Here is a 15114-nt window from a genome sequence, read left to right on the forward strand (position 1 = left end):
TTCTTTAGGTTCTTTGTTTTCAGTAGTTTGATGGTCAAAGAGAGAGGCATACATTTGTCTAGTGTCTTCATTCCTGCCAGGATGGTTATACCCCAAGAGCTAGCAAAGACCAGCTGTAAATGCTGGGTCTGTTCCTGTTCGTCAGGGAAGACACAGAAATCTAGGTACAGCATTTTCCCTGTCTGTCTGTCTCCAGATTTTCTCCTCTGAAAGGACAAACACCACATGCTAAGCAAATGGCTCAGCGCAAGGATGAAGACCTGAGAACCCCAGCATCCAAGTCAGAGCTGGGCACTACACTCATCTTCGACTCTGGCACCAGTGAGGCAGAGACAGGAGGATCCTGAGGATGCACTGGCCAAGCAGTCTAGCCCAAATAGCAAGCTCTGTGTTCAGTGGGAGAAGCTGGAGAAAGATAGAGAAAGGCACCCAATATGTATCTCTGGCCTTCACACACACACTCACAGATATCAGCACCCATATACACACAAGCAGAGAGAGAGAGAGAGAGAGAGAGAGAGAGAGAGAGAGAGAGAGAGAGAGAGAGAGAGAGAGAGAGACTCACATTCAACTCACACACAGAAACCCTCCTTGGCACCAGCCTCCTCTGGTATGGTCTCATCTTAACTATAAATTACATCCTCAATGACTCTTATTTGCAAATAAGGTTATCTTCTGAGGTACTGGGGGTTAGGACTTCCAAAGATGGATTGTAGTCGAGTAGGTAATTCAGCCTATGACACTGAGTTTGCTAACAAGCTATTTTCTGCCTTTTCATATATAATACATACAGTTGTGAATGTGTTATGACTAAATTTCACAGGAAATGAAGAAACATGAATGTAAAGACACTGAGTGTTGAAAAACTAAGTCAAAGAGATGGTGATATGGCTCAGTGGGGGCATGGCTCAGTGGGGGCATGGCTCAGTGTGGGGAGTCATGGCTCAGTGGGGGGAGTCATGGCTCAGTGGGGGGACTCATGGCTCAGTGGAAAGGCACAGGCCTTACATGTATAACGAAGACCCCACACCACACACAAACACACACACATAAATCAAATATAAAGGCCAGTAATTTTCATGTCAAAGGAAAAAATAAACTACAAATCTGGCACTCTAATCTGAAGTGTTTTCGCTTTTGCTATACTTCAAAGAAATCAAAACAAAGAAACCTAAAATTATACAGAATGAATTGTGAGCCTGATTTATATCAGAAACACTAATTTTGGAACTTCAATTAAGTCAAAATAAAGGCAAAATTTAAGTCTTGGCCATATATCAAACAACTGGCCAATGGATGTTTTAAATCCCTTGATTAAAAGGGACTATTTTTAACTTACAAAACATTATAATAAGAATAAGCATGGAAAGATGCCGCGATGTGTGAAAATTTCAAGTCACAAATTTCCCAGAGTATCACATTCCTTCTCAAAGTTGAAACATGTTAGAGAAGAGGTTGAATTAATAAGATCTGGACCATCAGAACCACTATAGGAGAACATCTGAAAAAGATACAACCAAATGTTATCTGACTTTTGGGTTGACTCTATGTAAACATCTATAAATTGTTTTGCCTCAGATGTGAACTTTGATCTGACCTTTATAAATACAGTCAAGCCACCTGGTTCATAGATTCTGCATTACTACATTTAACCAGCTGAGGATCAGATGATAGACTGGTTAGAATTTGTTTCAAAATAAAGGGAGGGGCATTAGGGAAAGGATAACCCCCGGAGAAGGTTGATGGAAAGGGGTGGGTCCCATTAGACTCTGTCCCTTCTCTTGTATACATCTCAAATGTGCCCTAGTAATTCTTATTCATGTGTGTTGAGACATATTTGTTAGTGTGTGTACATGCAAAAGCACAGTGTGTGCATGTGAAAGCCAGAGGCTGACGTCTGGTGACATTTCTGGATTGCTTTGCCCTTCTTTTTTTGAGACAGGGTCTCTCTGTGAGCCTGAAGCTCACTGACTTAGCAGAGGAGGTTAAGAAATCTGACTGTTTCTCTCACATCCCCAGTGCTCCGGTTACAAGCATGTGCCTTGCTTTTTATCTGAGTTCTGAGGATCTGAACTCAGGTCTCACGCTTGCAGGGCAGGCACTTCACAGAATAAACCATCCGGAGGCCTCAATATATATATATATATATATATATATATATATATATATTTTTTAAGATTCAGTTTCTCTTTTAAAACTGGTAGTATTTATTGGTGGGGGATGAGAATCCAGCAACTGTTCTGTTCAGTCCACAATGAACAGAATTGCGTATGAAGCCACTGAAAGACGTAGAAAAATGTTCATAATAGTACAATGCATGACTCAACTGGAAACCCTTAAATGCCAACTCAGTTGGCCGGATTAACAACTTCTGATATGTACACATAGTACAATAGTATACAGTGAAGAAAGAATATTTACAGCTAGACACAGCAACATCCTCATAGATAACGCATTTTGGGAGAGAAGCCAGAACCAAGACTACACTTGGGATGACTCTACCAGGAATAATAACTAATCCTTGTCACTGCAAGGTGACAGACCAGCTAGTTATTCTTGCCAGACCATGACCAAGAAGCAAGTTTCAAGTGTGGTCTTGAGGGAGACAGGTCTTCCCCTTGCTATGGACATGTGTCACAGGTCAGCTTGATAGCTGATCCATGTTGATCTGTGCACACATTTTTGCTTTGACTTTCCCTCCCTCCCTTTTCAGTGTTTTAAAAAGTAAGAGATTACTGTAAGAAGTGTGTGAGCAGCTCAAGAACTCCTGTTTCCACTAAACTCCCAGATGACACTTAAGTTAGAGTAACACTGAGCTAGCCCTACTCCAGACACAGAAGGAATTCTCCGGAGACTGAATGCAACTGTGAGTATCTCTGTGGCCTCCTGCAGGTAGCTATCTGTGGTCAGGAGTGTAGGTTTTCCTAGTGATCTCTTACTCCTTACGGTCTATCTGTCTACACACCTAGCCCTGCCCCACATCCCCCCACCCCACCCTCACCCCCGCTCCCTGCTCTCATGGTCCTTTTCTGAGTCTGTGTTTCAGTTTGCATCATTTAGCTTCTGCCTGCTTCTGGGACTCAACCATACACTCGGCAGCTATGTTCAAATGCCAGTCTCTTTATGGAGCCCCCTCTTCTTTCTCCACCACTACCAGAGCAGCCACGAGCACGCCATTCATACCGCCTGTATCGGAGCTGACTGGAGTTGTCGGGTGAGGCGGTAATCAGCTTGTGAGCTGGTAATCAGCTTGTGAGCTTGTTAGAAGGCACTCTCAGCCAGTGCTCTCAGGCAAACTGCATCAGGCTCACACCAGGAAGGAAGGCTTTGCAGAACTGGAATGGGAGTGCTTGGAATCAGACAAACCGGGTTACAATCTGGTTCACTTTCCAAGAATAGAACTTGAGACTGAGCATCTCTGAGCTGCACAGGGGTTTTTCAGAGAACTGGGGAGGAATGGGAAAGGTGCAGTAGGTTAAGTGGAGGCTGTTAAAGTGACATGTCGGAGTCCCAACCCTAGGAGCTGCAAATGGCATTTGTAGGAAGTCTTACATCTGGGTTAGGTATGCCGAGATGAGTGCATCCTAAAGGGGCAGGACCCTAAAGAGAGGAAGACAGACAGTTGGCAGTGACCCCGAATAGGCCAAGGGACACTTAGCACCATCAGACTGGAGGAAGGGAGGAACATTCTTCCCTAGGGCGTGAAGAGGGAGCAAAACTGTGCTTACACCTTAACTTTTGGACTTTTAGCTTCCAGTTTGTTCCTAGCATATTTTAGGGCTTGTGTAAGTGCCCCAAACTGTGACCATCTGTTGTTACCACTACGCTGCAAAGCCAGTATTTGAGGGTCACATAACTGCTTCTCTTGTCTCTGTAATAGAACCTGGGTTTAACCAATACAGATTATACACATTCTTACATAATTTGCTAAAAAAATAAACACCAATGAGTGCTACTATCAAGGGTTATTCTAAGTGCTTTATAAATATCTACTTAATACATAACTGTGACCTCCAAGGTAGAGCCTGTGATCAACAGTCATCCTCCAGAGGAACAGAGAGGTTAAGTAACTTGTTCAACATCACAGAGCTAGTAAAGCCAGGAGGCTGATCCAGGGCACAGGCTCTTTCTTTATCCTCACTCAGAGTGATTTTCTAAATCTAAACCCCAGCCACACAGTGGGGTCCTGATTTTTCTGCATTCATCCTGCTGGGCAGCTCTGACCTGGTATAGCCTTATGAAGACTGTACTTTAGAGTCCCCAGCCTGGTTCCCCACCAGCCTGGCTCCATCCTGCAGCTGCTTCGGTGCCTCCCATACATTCACAGTAATCTGCTTCCTCCAGGGGCTAGAGGAAACTCGTGAGCCATTCCAGGGCAGGGCCCCACAGAGCAGGAAGCCCTGCTTTCAGAGTCTTTTGAAGGACTTTTCCTGCTGCTGGTTACAAGCTAAAGAAAGAAAGGATCACATTTCAACCAGAGGGACATTGTGCACTAGGAAACGAGGCAATAGTTGGCAGGATGTGTCTTGCAGTTCGGACGCAATGACTATGCTATGAAGCTGGAGACACGGACGCAGTAGGAGTGGGTTGCTTGTCATACTTTGGCACACCTATCGCCCATCCAAGATGACACACACATATGCACATGTGTGCTTGCTCATGAACAAGGAAACACACACACAAGCACATGCAAGCACAAGAAGTACACAGGCACTCTCATATACACACTCAAGCACACACGCAAACACACACGAATGCACACTCACACATACACATGTGCATGCACACACAAGCACACATACCACACACACGTAAATGTAAAATAAGATGGTCAGTAGTGTTCTTTGGGCCATCAACACAAGGGACATTGCAGCCCTGTCTCTTGGGCTTTTTGAATCTCACTTTCCTGTGTACCTAAAAGCTGCAACCCACTGTTTGGCTAGCTGCAGAACTTGGGCAGTCCACTCAGTGCTCTGGCCTCAGCGTCTGTAGAATTAAACCCTAAGAGGACCTATATCAGACTGGCCAACCATTCTAATCCTGTAAAGTTGCTGGGAAGAAAGGAGAGGAGGAGGTACAGCTGCCCATCAAAGACACTGACACAGGGAGGAGAGAACAAGACACATCTTTTTTTTTTTTTTTGCTTTTGTGACCTTACTTTTGGCAAAGTCCAGGACCAACCTGAGTCACATGATCTACAAGAGGATAATGACTACATTGTGTGAATTGGGTGAGAACACTCAGTGCTATCATCTAATGGTACCTAGATGTTACTACAGGTACACCTGTTGGGCTGTTGCCAGCAACTTTCCTGGAACCTCCTCTCTCTGCCTCTGATGTGGTGACAGTGATAGCTCACAGCAGCCCCAGGCCTACTCAGCACCACCCTGGCCATGCTTATTGAGAAGGTCCAACCTTGATTGTCTTCCCTAGGGGGTTAGAATTGGGGATGGAAGAAAACAAGTTGCCAGGCTCTCTTCAGGAAGCTAATCTGAAGCCTGTAACATGGGTGAATAAATTCTATACAACCAAGACTGTGGGAGTTGAGATTTGGGGCAAAAAGGCCAGACCAGGAATAGGCAGGAGATGCTAAGGTCTCTGGTTCTGATGGGAGGGAGATGGAATCTCCATAGCAAGGCCATTTCATGCCTCACTGAGGGACATGGTGCAACCTTCTGTCCTGATGTTCTACTCTCTTGATCATCTCAGCAAATAAGTTTATTTAAGCACAAGATAGAAGTGTCTGCATTCTAATGTCCTGAGGAGATCTCAAACTCATGGGAACCCAGCCTCACTCACCCTCATACTCCAGTTCTACCTCCTGGCCAACGCCAGCGCCATGCCCACATGCGCCAGATCCCAGGGGCAAATGACATTAGTCTGGAAATATGTTTCAAAATAGGTCAACCATCCTAAAATCTAATTTAAGAATATGCTAAAGCAGAGTGAACAATTATTTTAGACTATTTCATAAAACTAAAAGCAGACATGTCTTCCCCCTCACCCAAACCCCACCCCTTCGCTTGCTTCCTCAGAATGGTTCCTGGTCTTACTTTAGAACAAATTCGTATTGCGGCATAAAATTGGAAGAAGCACTATTTAACACCTGCAGTGGACAGTCTGCAATGCCCACATGTCACACACAAAGGCTATCATTTTTCATGTTAGCTCATAGTTATTTTAATTCTTTCATTTTTAAATTCTGGCTGTTGTTGTTTTTTTCATTTGTTGTTATTGTTGGTTTGTTGTTGTTGTGTCTAATCCCTGGTTATTTTAAGAGAGCCACATTAAAATAAAAGGAAAAAAGAGATTACCCACAGGAAACCAAGGTTTACTGGAGAAATAACTAGTCCCAGAAACAAAGATCTCTCTCAGTCTGCCTGTTTCTAGCAACTTGAACATGTATTCTTTCTGATTCAGTTTCCCAACCTGCGAAGAGATATATTATCATAGCTGACACTCCACTTATGGCCATCACCTACCTCAAAAATTGTGAGGATTTCAGTGAATTTACAGGTGGCAAGGCCAGCCCTGTGGACTAATTGTTGGGGTCACCAGTAAAGAACAAAGCGGAGGAAACCTAAGAGCCTGTAAGACCACTGAGAATGGCAGTAACCTCTGGATCTGCTCTGCTTTCTGCTCTGATCTCGGCGCTCACTCTGCTACTGGGACACCTGCCAACCAGACATGACTTAAGACATTGCGAAGTCACAGAACTGCTTCCAACAGGGAAATTCTGTGTAGAATGTTCTTGAAGGAGTAGCAGCAAGAACATTTTAATGATGCTCAGGGAATCATCTTGTTCCATGTCCTCTCCCTACATCAACTTAAACATCATACTTGGCCAACTTTTCCTCTCAGATAATAAAGTTAATAGCAACCACAATTATTGATTCTTCCTGGTGCCAATCAGCCATGGTTTTAAACATAGGCTTTATACACAACATCTCACAAATAAAGAGTTCTAAAGTAGGATATAATTACAGTCAGATTCCATCAACAGAAAACAAAGATCTGAAAGTTAATGACTTGGCCTCCATCATCCCTGCAGGACATCGTAAAAGCTAAGATAGAAGCATAGTCCTTTGGATACAAATTGGATGCTGCATTCATTGCATGCATTCACCTCCCCCCCATTTTCCCTTTGTGTGTGTGTGTGTGTGTGTGTGTGTGTGTGTGTGTGTGTAAAATGATATGTTCATAGTTATCCCTCAAGACCACTGTAGGAGCATCCACCTTCATGTGATCTACCTATTCAGAACCAACCAGATTCACCCCCAAACCAAATTCCACTTCGACTCTGGTTCACACACGTTTGACTCTGGTTGACCTTGGCCCAAGCATTCCATGAACTCCTGCCTTATCCACTGTGGTGGTTTAAATAAGAATGAGCTCATATATTGAATGCTTAGTCATCAGAGAGTGGACCTGCTTGAGAAGAATTAGGACATGTAACCTTGTTGGGATAGGTGTGGCCTTGTTAGAGGAAGTATGTCACTAGGGGTGGACTTTGAAGTTTCAAAAGCTCAAGCCAGGTCCAGTGGCTCTCTCTTCCTGCTGCCTGTGGATGTGGATATAGAACTCTCAGTTACTTCTCCAGCATCATCATGTCTGCCTTTGTGCCTCCTTGCTTCTTGCCATCATAATGGACTAAAGCTCTAAAACCATAAGTCAGCCCCAATTAAATGCTTTTATTATAAAAGTTGCCTTGGTTATGGTGTCTCTTGGCAGTAATAGACCACGGAATAGGACACCCACTCTCTTTGCTCCTGCCAAATTCATGAGCTGAGCTCCATTATGTTGGCATTTGGAGATATGAACTTTGGGGAATAACTAGGTTTAGGTGAAGCACATATGTAGTGTGTCCATGGTGAGATTTCTTCCTGGTGAAAAAAGCAGGAGAGGATGTACTGACTGGTTTTGTTTGTCAACTTGACACAAGCTGGAGTTATTACAGAGAAAGAAAGAAGCCTCCCTTGAGGCAATGTCTCCATGAGATCCAGCTGTAAGGCATTTTCTCAATTAGTGATCAAGGTGGGAGGGCCCCTTGTGGCTGGTGCCGTCCCTGGGCTGGTAGTCTTGGGTTCTATAAGAAAGCAAGCTGAGCAAGCCAGGGGAAGCAAGCCAGTAAGTAACATCCTTCCATGGCCTCTGCATCAGCTCCTGCTTCCTGATCTGCTTGAGTTCCAGTCCTGACTTCTTTTGGTAATGAACAACAGTGTAGAAGTATAAGCAGAATAAACACTTTCGTCCAACTTGCTTCTTAGTCATGATATTTTGTGCAGGAATAGAAACCCTAAGACCGAGGGAGATCACTGCGGGTCTGAATGTCTGTTTCTGTCTCTGAGCACCTAACCATGAAAGGACGTGCAAGAGCCCAGCAAGAAAACAGCTGTTTACAACCAGGGTCATAGGGCCTATCTGAGGCCAAATCTGAATCCACCTTGATTCCAGAATTTCCAGCCTTCAGCACAGTGTCATCCCAAAGAGGCTCTCTTCTCAGTAAGCCTCAGGTTAGCATGCAGTCTTACAGTCTCAGTAACTCTAAGCCAGGAAGATATTCATGAGATAGCCACATCAGGTTCTAGAACACATTGCACCATGGCTCAGTTACCCATCGTCTTGATCAATTCATATCTCTTCTCTTTTGTCCAAGAAGTCAAACTATGTCTCAAGTCCCATTCTATCAAGGCCATTCCATCTCAGCCCTCTTCAGGATGTAACATGGGCTTCCCACAAGAATGAATGATAAACTCTGTCAACTATGTTGGTGGAACACAAGACAGAGAGAACCCAGGCTTTGATGTCATTCCTTCCTTTACCAATCCTCAGTATACACTAAACTCTTCATTTAAAGACCCTCTACTTTCAAGCAGAAGAACAGACCCTGTGGATAGTTCCATCTGTCTTAGTTAGGGTTTCTACTGCTGCAGTGAAACACTGTGACCAAATGCAAAGTTGTGGAGGCAAGGGTTTATTTGCCTTACCCTTCCACATCATAGTCCATCATGGAGGGAAGTCAGGCCAGGAATCCAAACAGGGCAGGACCTTAAAGGCAGGAGTTGATTCAGAGATCATGGATGGGTTCTGCTTATTGGCTTGATCCTCATGGCTTGCTCAGCCTATTTTCTTATAGAACCCAGGACTACCAGCCCAGGGGTGGGGCCACTCACAATGGGCTGAGCCCTCTCCAGTCAATCACCAACTAAGAAAATGCCTGGGGCTAGAGAGATGGCTTAGTGGTTAAGAACACCATCTGCTCTTCCAGGGGTCCTGAGTTCAATTCCTAGCAACTACATGGTGGCTCACAACCATCTGTACTGAGATCTGATGCCCTCTTGTGGGGTGTGTCTGAAGACAGCAACAGTATACTCACATATATAAAATAAATAAATCTGAAAGAAAGAAAGAAAGAGAGAGAGAGAGAGAGAGAGAGAGAGAGAGAGAGAGAGAGAGAAAGGAAGAAAGAAAGAAAGAAAATGCCTTACAGCTGGATCTTACAGAGGCTATAATTTCCTTGACTGAGGTTTCCTACCTACAGATAACTCTAGCTGTGTCTAGCTGTGTCAAACCAGAACACTATCAACATAGTATACTTGTCTCAATTTTTTTGTTTGAGTTAATATTCTAAGGCTATTTCCCCGTGATTTGGTGCCTATGAGGTGTAAGCGCCCCAAACAAAAGTCATGACTGCTTGTTCATGTCCTAGGTGATACAGAGCACTTATGGACACTTGAAGACTAGTATGGATGTAATCTAGTAATTGGGTAAAACAATAGAAAAGAAATGGATGGGAGTAAAAAAATTGAAACCCTGAGGTGTCAACTGTCAAATTCTTAGGCTCTGGAGATACTCTAGCAATCTTTCCCTCAGAGGAAAAACTGTTCTGCTTTTATCTGCTGCTGCAACTCAGGGTCATATCTCATTTCACTATGATGAGCCTAAGCTACAAGCTAAGCTAACACTCTCAGGAGGTTCAGGTTTACACACTCTCCAGACAGCTCTTTTCTAAGCTAGCAATGTTTCTGCGGAGTTCAAACCCTTCAGATATATCCTCAGTTAGTCGGGTCACTGAAATGAAGGCTTGGAAAATGCATTGCTCTACAAGGACAAAGAGTAGGGCTGGAGGGATGGCTCAGCGGTTAAGAGCACCAGTTGTTCTTCCAGAGGTCCTGAGTTCAACTCCCAGCAACGACTTGGTGTCTTACAACCATCTATAATGAGTTCTAATGCCCTCTTCTGGCATGTAGGTGTACATGTAGATAGAGAACACATAAAACAAATAAATTGAACACAAAATAAAAACAAAATAAAATACAAACAGCCTTCCTATGAAATCTAGAGCGAGCTACATAGAAGAGTACATGGAAAGAGATTGCAAGATTTGCTAATTGTAGAATATGCCTTAAACTGAAACATGGACAGCTTCAACTCTTCTGAAACAACTGAATTCTAAGCTTTGTACATACAACATTACTTAAAATGATAATTAGGGACTAAGGAGATGGTGGTTCAGTTGGAAAATATCTGCCCACAAGCATGGGACCTGAAACTAGGGTGCCAGCACCCATGAACAAGACAGGTATGTTGATAACTGATGGACCGCAGTAACAGATATCCAACACATCAGCCTCTGCCTTTTACACACATGCCATTTCACCCATATGCAAATGTGCATACACATACACGAGAGACACACACAAATACAAATTTTAAAATGGTCAGGAGCCAGGCAGTGGTGGCACACACCTTTAATCCCAGCACTCAAGAGGCAGAGGTGGGAGGATCTCTATGAGTTTGAAGCCAGCCTGATCTACAGAGCAAGATCCAGGATAGCCAAGGCTACTCGGAGAAACCCCATCTCTAAAATAAAATAAAGCAACAATAGAAAATGACTAGGAATAATAGTAGTTACCTGTTTCTATAGTAACATCCATAGTAAGTCTATAAAAAACAAGACAGCTATTCCAAATGGATAATATGCAATCAACACTAACAACTAACACCTCCTGTTTTCTCTTTTCATCATTTGGATTCCCAACTTTATTCTTCTAAGCAGTGACAGAAACAATGTTTAATTTAAGATCATCTTCAGTGACATCAAAGGCCCAGACTGACTTATTTCTTAGAACTGAAATTTAAACAGCGACCTGATAAGAGTACTTCAGACTGTTTCAGACTAATCTAAAACAGACAATAAAAATGTCAATAAACGTTCATTTTAATGAAATTATAAAGGCTCCTGTTCTCATTTCATTTCTGCTGCTGCGGTAACACATCCTGACAAAAAGCATCATGGGGTGGAAAGGGTTTATGTAGCTTGCAATCTCAGGTTACATATAGTCCAGCATTTGAGGTAAGTCAGGGCAGGATGCCAAGCATCCAGTCACATGTCATTCACAGTCAAGAGCAGAGGAAATGAACACACATCCATGCCTGCTTACTACTTCTTCCTTTCTTCCCTAGCCTACAAGGCCATCTGTCCACCTTCCACCTTGGGGGGAGGGATCTTCCATCCCACCTCAATTAAAGCAGTCAAGACCATTTCCCCCACAAACATGCCCATGCCCACAAGCCAACCTGACCTAGGCAATTTCTCATTCTTGGTTGCGGCAAGTGCTATTTAAAACTTAACCAGTCAGGACTGGAAAGATGGTCAAGAGCACTGGCTGCTCTTCCAGAGAACCCAGGTTCAATTTCCAGCAACTACACGGTGGCTTACGACGGTCTGGAACTCCAGTTCCACAGGATCTGGCACCCTCACACGGCAAACACATACACAGGAAAATCACCAAGGCACATAAAATAAAGATAAATTAAAAATGTACTAAAAACAACAACAACATAGCCCCATAATGTAAACAAATAGTGAGGTTCAATAACCCTTGCCACACACATACACTCACACACAAACACACCCCTCTTAAGACATTAGCCCAGACCATCTAAGCTCTCCTTATTTTAATGTCTTCCACATTCATCTTTTGGACTGCCACCAATTGTATAACCAATGCTAGTATTCAAATCTCTGTAGTTTAAAGACAAGCTTAGGAGGAGGTACAACTTAAGTTCATCTAAAAGGCAGGCCACACGGCAGATTCTTCACATGGGCTATTGTCCTCTTCCCAGGACTGTTCCAGTGATCACACACACCAGGGCGCTTCCAGGTTAAAAAGTTACAGAGTCAAAGAAGCATCAGTATTGTGTACAGAGAACAAAAGCCCTGACCACAAAATGCCCTCTACCTGTGAATGACCAAACCTCCCTTTCTCACACTAATCTCTTGGTACTGGAACAATTAATCATGGAACCAAGTCTGGACACGTCTGTCCTTGCTCTAAGAAGTGTCAAAGTTGCTTTTTGGTGGTGGGTGGAGAAGAGGTAAATTCTTAAGTGACACAACCAACAACAGCCAGGTGATCATTAACCTCTCATTTCATGACAAAGAACTTGCATTTTTACTCTAAGTTTTGCTCTCTCTCGTGGGTATACACATGAATGCATGTCCATGCACAATTTGAAACAATGCATTGCTCTAGGCCAAACAAAGCAAGATAAAATGGATAAAAGCAACCAGGTAGAAAAATTCAATTTTGTTTCTCACCCGGTTTAAACACACACACACACACACACACATCTTTGTAAATGCTATATAAATATTTTCTGCCCCTGTATAGTCATTGCTTCTGAACCTTATACTGTACAGTGCTGACTATCTTCCGTATAGTTGGCATGATCATTAAGAAACCAAGAGAGGCAAATCAATCCTCCCCACGGTCAACACTCACCTACAGGAAAGTCATTCGGCTGGACCACATTGAGGAAGATGTGAACCATTTGGTAGAGAGGGCCAACAATCCCAGCATTGAAGGTGTCTTGGGTCTCATATTCTGTGGTAGGCAATTCATAATTCAAAGCCCCAGGAGTGTTGTCGAATGCAGGCTGACTTCCTGAAGAGATCTTTCCACACAGCCCCAGTAACAGCAGGACACTGAATTTAAGAGCCATAGTTGGCCTGATCTCCCAAGCATGAGGTACTTTCTGGAAACTCAAGGGAAATGGGCCTTTCCTGGACATGTTGGAATCTTCTGCCTCCTGGCTGGTAACAAGGGAAACAGACGAATGGTCTCCAAGGAGGTCATTCACTCAAGGTACCATCCCTGGTAGGGAGAGAAAGAACACGGGTTACTCAGAGACAACCAATTACCCCAGGAGCCCACCCCAGAGGAAGTGACAAGGTTTAGAATTAAACACTTAGGCCTAACTAGGTGGAAACCAAGCACACAGCCTGCTCCAGAGCTACAGGTAGGGACTAGGAGGAGGCTCCTTCCTCCAAGATAGGATGATTCGAAGACAGTCCTTTCTGGGGTCGAGAAACACCAGGCACAGTTCAAGAAGCTGTTTATTCTTGGAAACAGACGTTCATCAAAAAGTCACTGTATTCCAGGTACATCCTAAATGCTTTTAAGCCATAATCCCACTTTCTAGATGACGGAACATGTGGAGAAAGAATTTTAGTAACCTGCACAAGTTACCAGGCAGTCGCAGTATGGCCAGAATTTCAACTCAGTATTTTCCCTTAGAGTCCAAGCCCTAACCAGAACAGCAGGGCTCTGATGCTTTAGCTAACCCTCCCAAGCTCCGGCTGGTGCTGCAGAGGCCCCAGCCACGGAATAGTGCTTAGCTTGTCTGAATTTTTGTTGCCCTTCTTACACTGAAGGTGCTGTTTCCGTACAGCCTGTTGGCAAACAGATCATATTCCAGCATCCATCATTCCATCTAACCTAAGCCTGAAGGGCATGACCTCAAGGTCATGAACAAATAGAAATTAAAATCAGCTTTTCTAATAAGCTCATCAGGTCATCCTATGGGACACTTCCATTCCAAGACACAGTCTCCAATGACTAGGCACCCAGGAAGTGAGAGGCAGGGCCAAAAGAGGCTTCCTGTCCACCCTTGAAGAGATGGTAAGAAACAAGAATCCTAATGATGGTCACCACTGTCATGTCTGGGGAGGCAGGGGGAATAGCAGTGATGAGAGGAATGTGGTTTCTTTCTATTCTAACAGAAAGCATCTCTACTTAGCAGATAAGTATATGAAAGAAAGAATCCCAAACACCTGACTTCTTAACACCAATTCTCGAGTGTAAATACATCAGCCAGCAACCTAGTTGTACTAGATCTAGCATGCACAGCCCACCAGTGTCTTGTGAGGAGACTTCACTGCAGCCTTGGTTCTGAACACACAACACACAAGCTTTGCTCTGAAGATGCCTTCCCTCATGCCATGAAACACGAATGACCACTGCCAGAAGTGCCTTAGTTCAGATTCCAGACTGCCGCACCTTCTGGAGGGCAGTGTTTTTACTAACACACATACAGTTCTGTTCTCATAGAAACATGATGGTTTAATTACAGAAAACAAGGACCCTTGATATTTTCCTTACCGCCTTTCCTCAGCATGCTGCTTCATATTAGTGTATCTTTGGGTTGTACTGTGTTAAACAAATAAACAACCGCTCTCACTGCATTGGCATGCAAATTTGCTTTAAGTAAATGGTAAATTGTATAGATGATAAAATTTGTTTTAAAACAAAATTATCATCTACTATCAGTAAGCATTTGATATGTGTACCTAGGTTTCCAGATTTGCATTAAAAAGTTCTTGGGTAAAGGAGTCGGAAGTGTCTTGGTCTAGAAGATAGGTTTTTATGTTTTGCCCTAGATATATACTAACTTTCAGGGTAAGTACAAAGTTCACTGGGAAGGGAACACTGGGACAATCAAGAACTCCCTATATTTCAAGTCAGATCCGACTGAGAGAAGCTCAGGAAGATGAGAGCATAAAATGCAGGACAAGACACACTATCAAAGTTTAAAGCAAGTGCACATTAAAACTAGCTTCCTTGAGCAGTCTGGATGAAGAAGTCTTGCTTCCTTCTATAGCTACCATCTTGCACTGATTACTTCTGTACAGAGTTAAAATAGAATGTCTCTGAAGTCTTTCTCCAGCAACTTACCAGCTGCCTTAGATCTCCAGGTGGTTCCTGGGATCAAGCTCCGACACAGCCACAGTGTGCCCTATGACCCTGATGATGGCTCCCAAGGGCTCCC

General features: G+C 43.6%; 1 protein-coding gene across 2 annotated transcripts in view; it reads right to left on the minus strand.

Annotated features, from left to right (window-relative positions):
• The window catches only part of Prom1 (prominin 1), a 97990-nt gene that overhangs the window by 78244 nt on the left and 4632 nt on the right, over positions 1 to 15114 (minus strand). For both annotated transcript variants that reach the window (XM_028765187.1, XM_028765188.1), the window contains exon 2: positions 12789 to 13160. In XM_028765187.1, the coding sequence (XP_028621020.1) occupies positions 12789 to 13077 (289 nt within the window). In that variant the 5' untranslated portion in view covers positions 13078 to 13160. The remainder of the gene's footprint in view (positions 1 to 12788; positions 13161 to 15114) is intronic.

The sequence above is a fragment of the Grammomys surdaster genome, unplaced genomic scaffold (assembly GCF_004785775.1).
Source record: "Grammomys surdaster isolate TR1022 unplaced genomic scaffold, NIH_TR_1.0 150, whole genome shotgun sequence".
NCBI lineage: Eukaryota > Metazoa > Chordata > Mammalia > Rodentia > Muridae > Grammomys > Grammomys surdaster.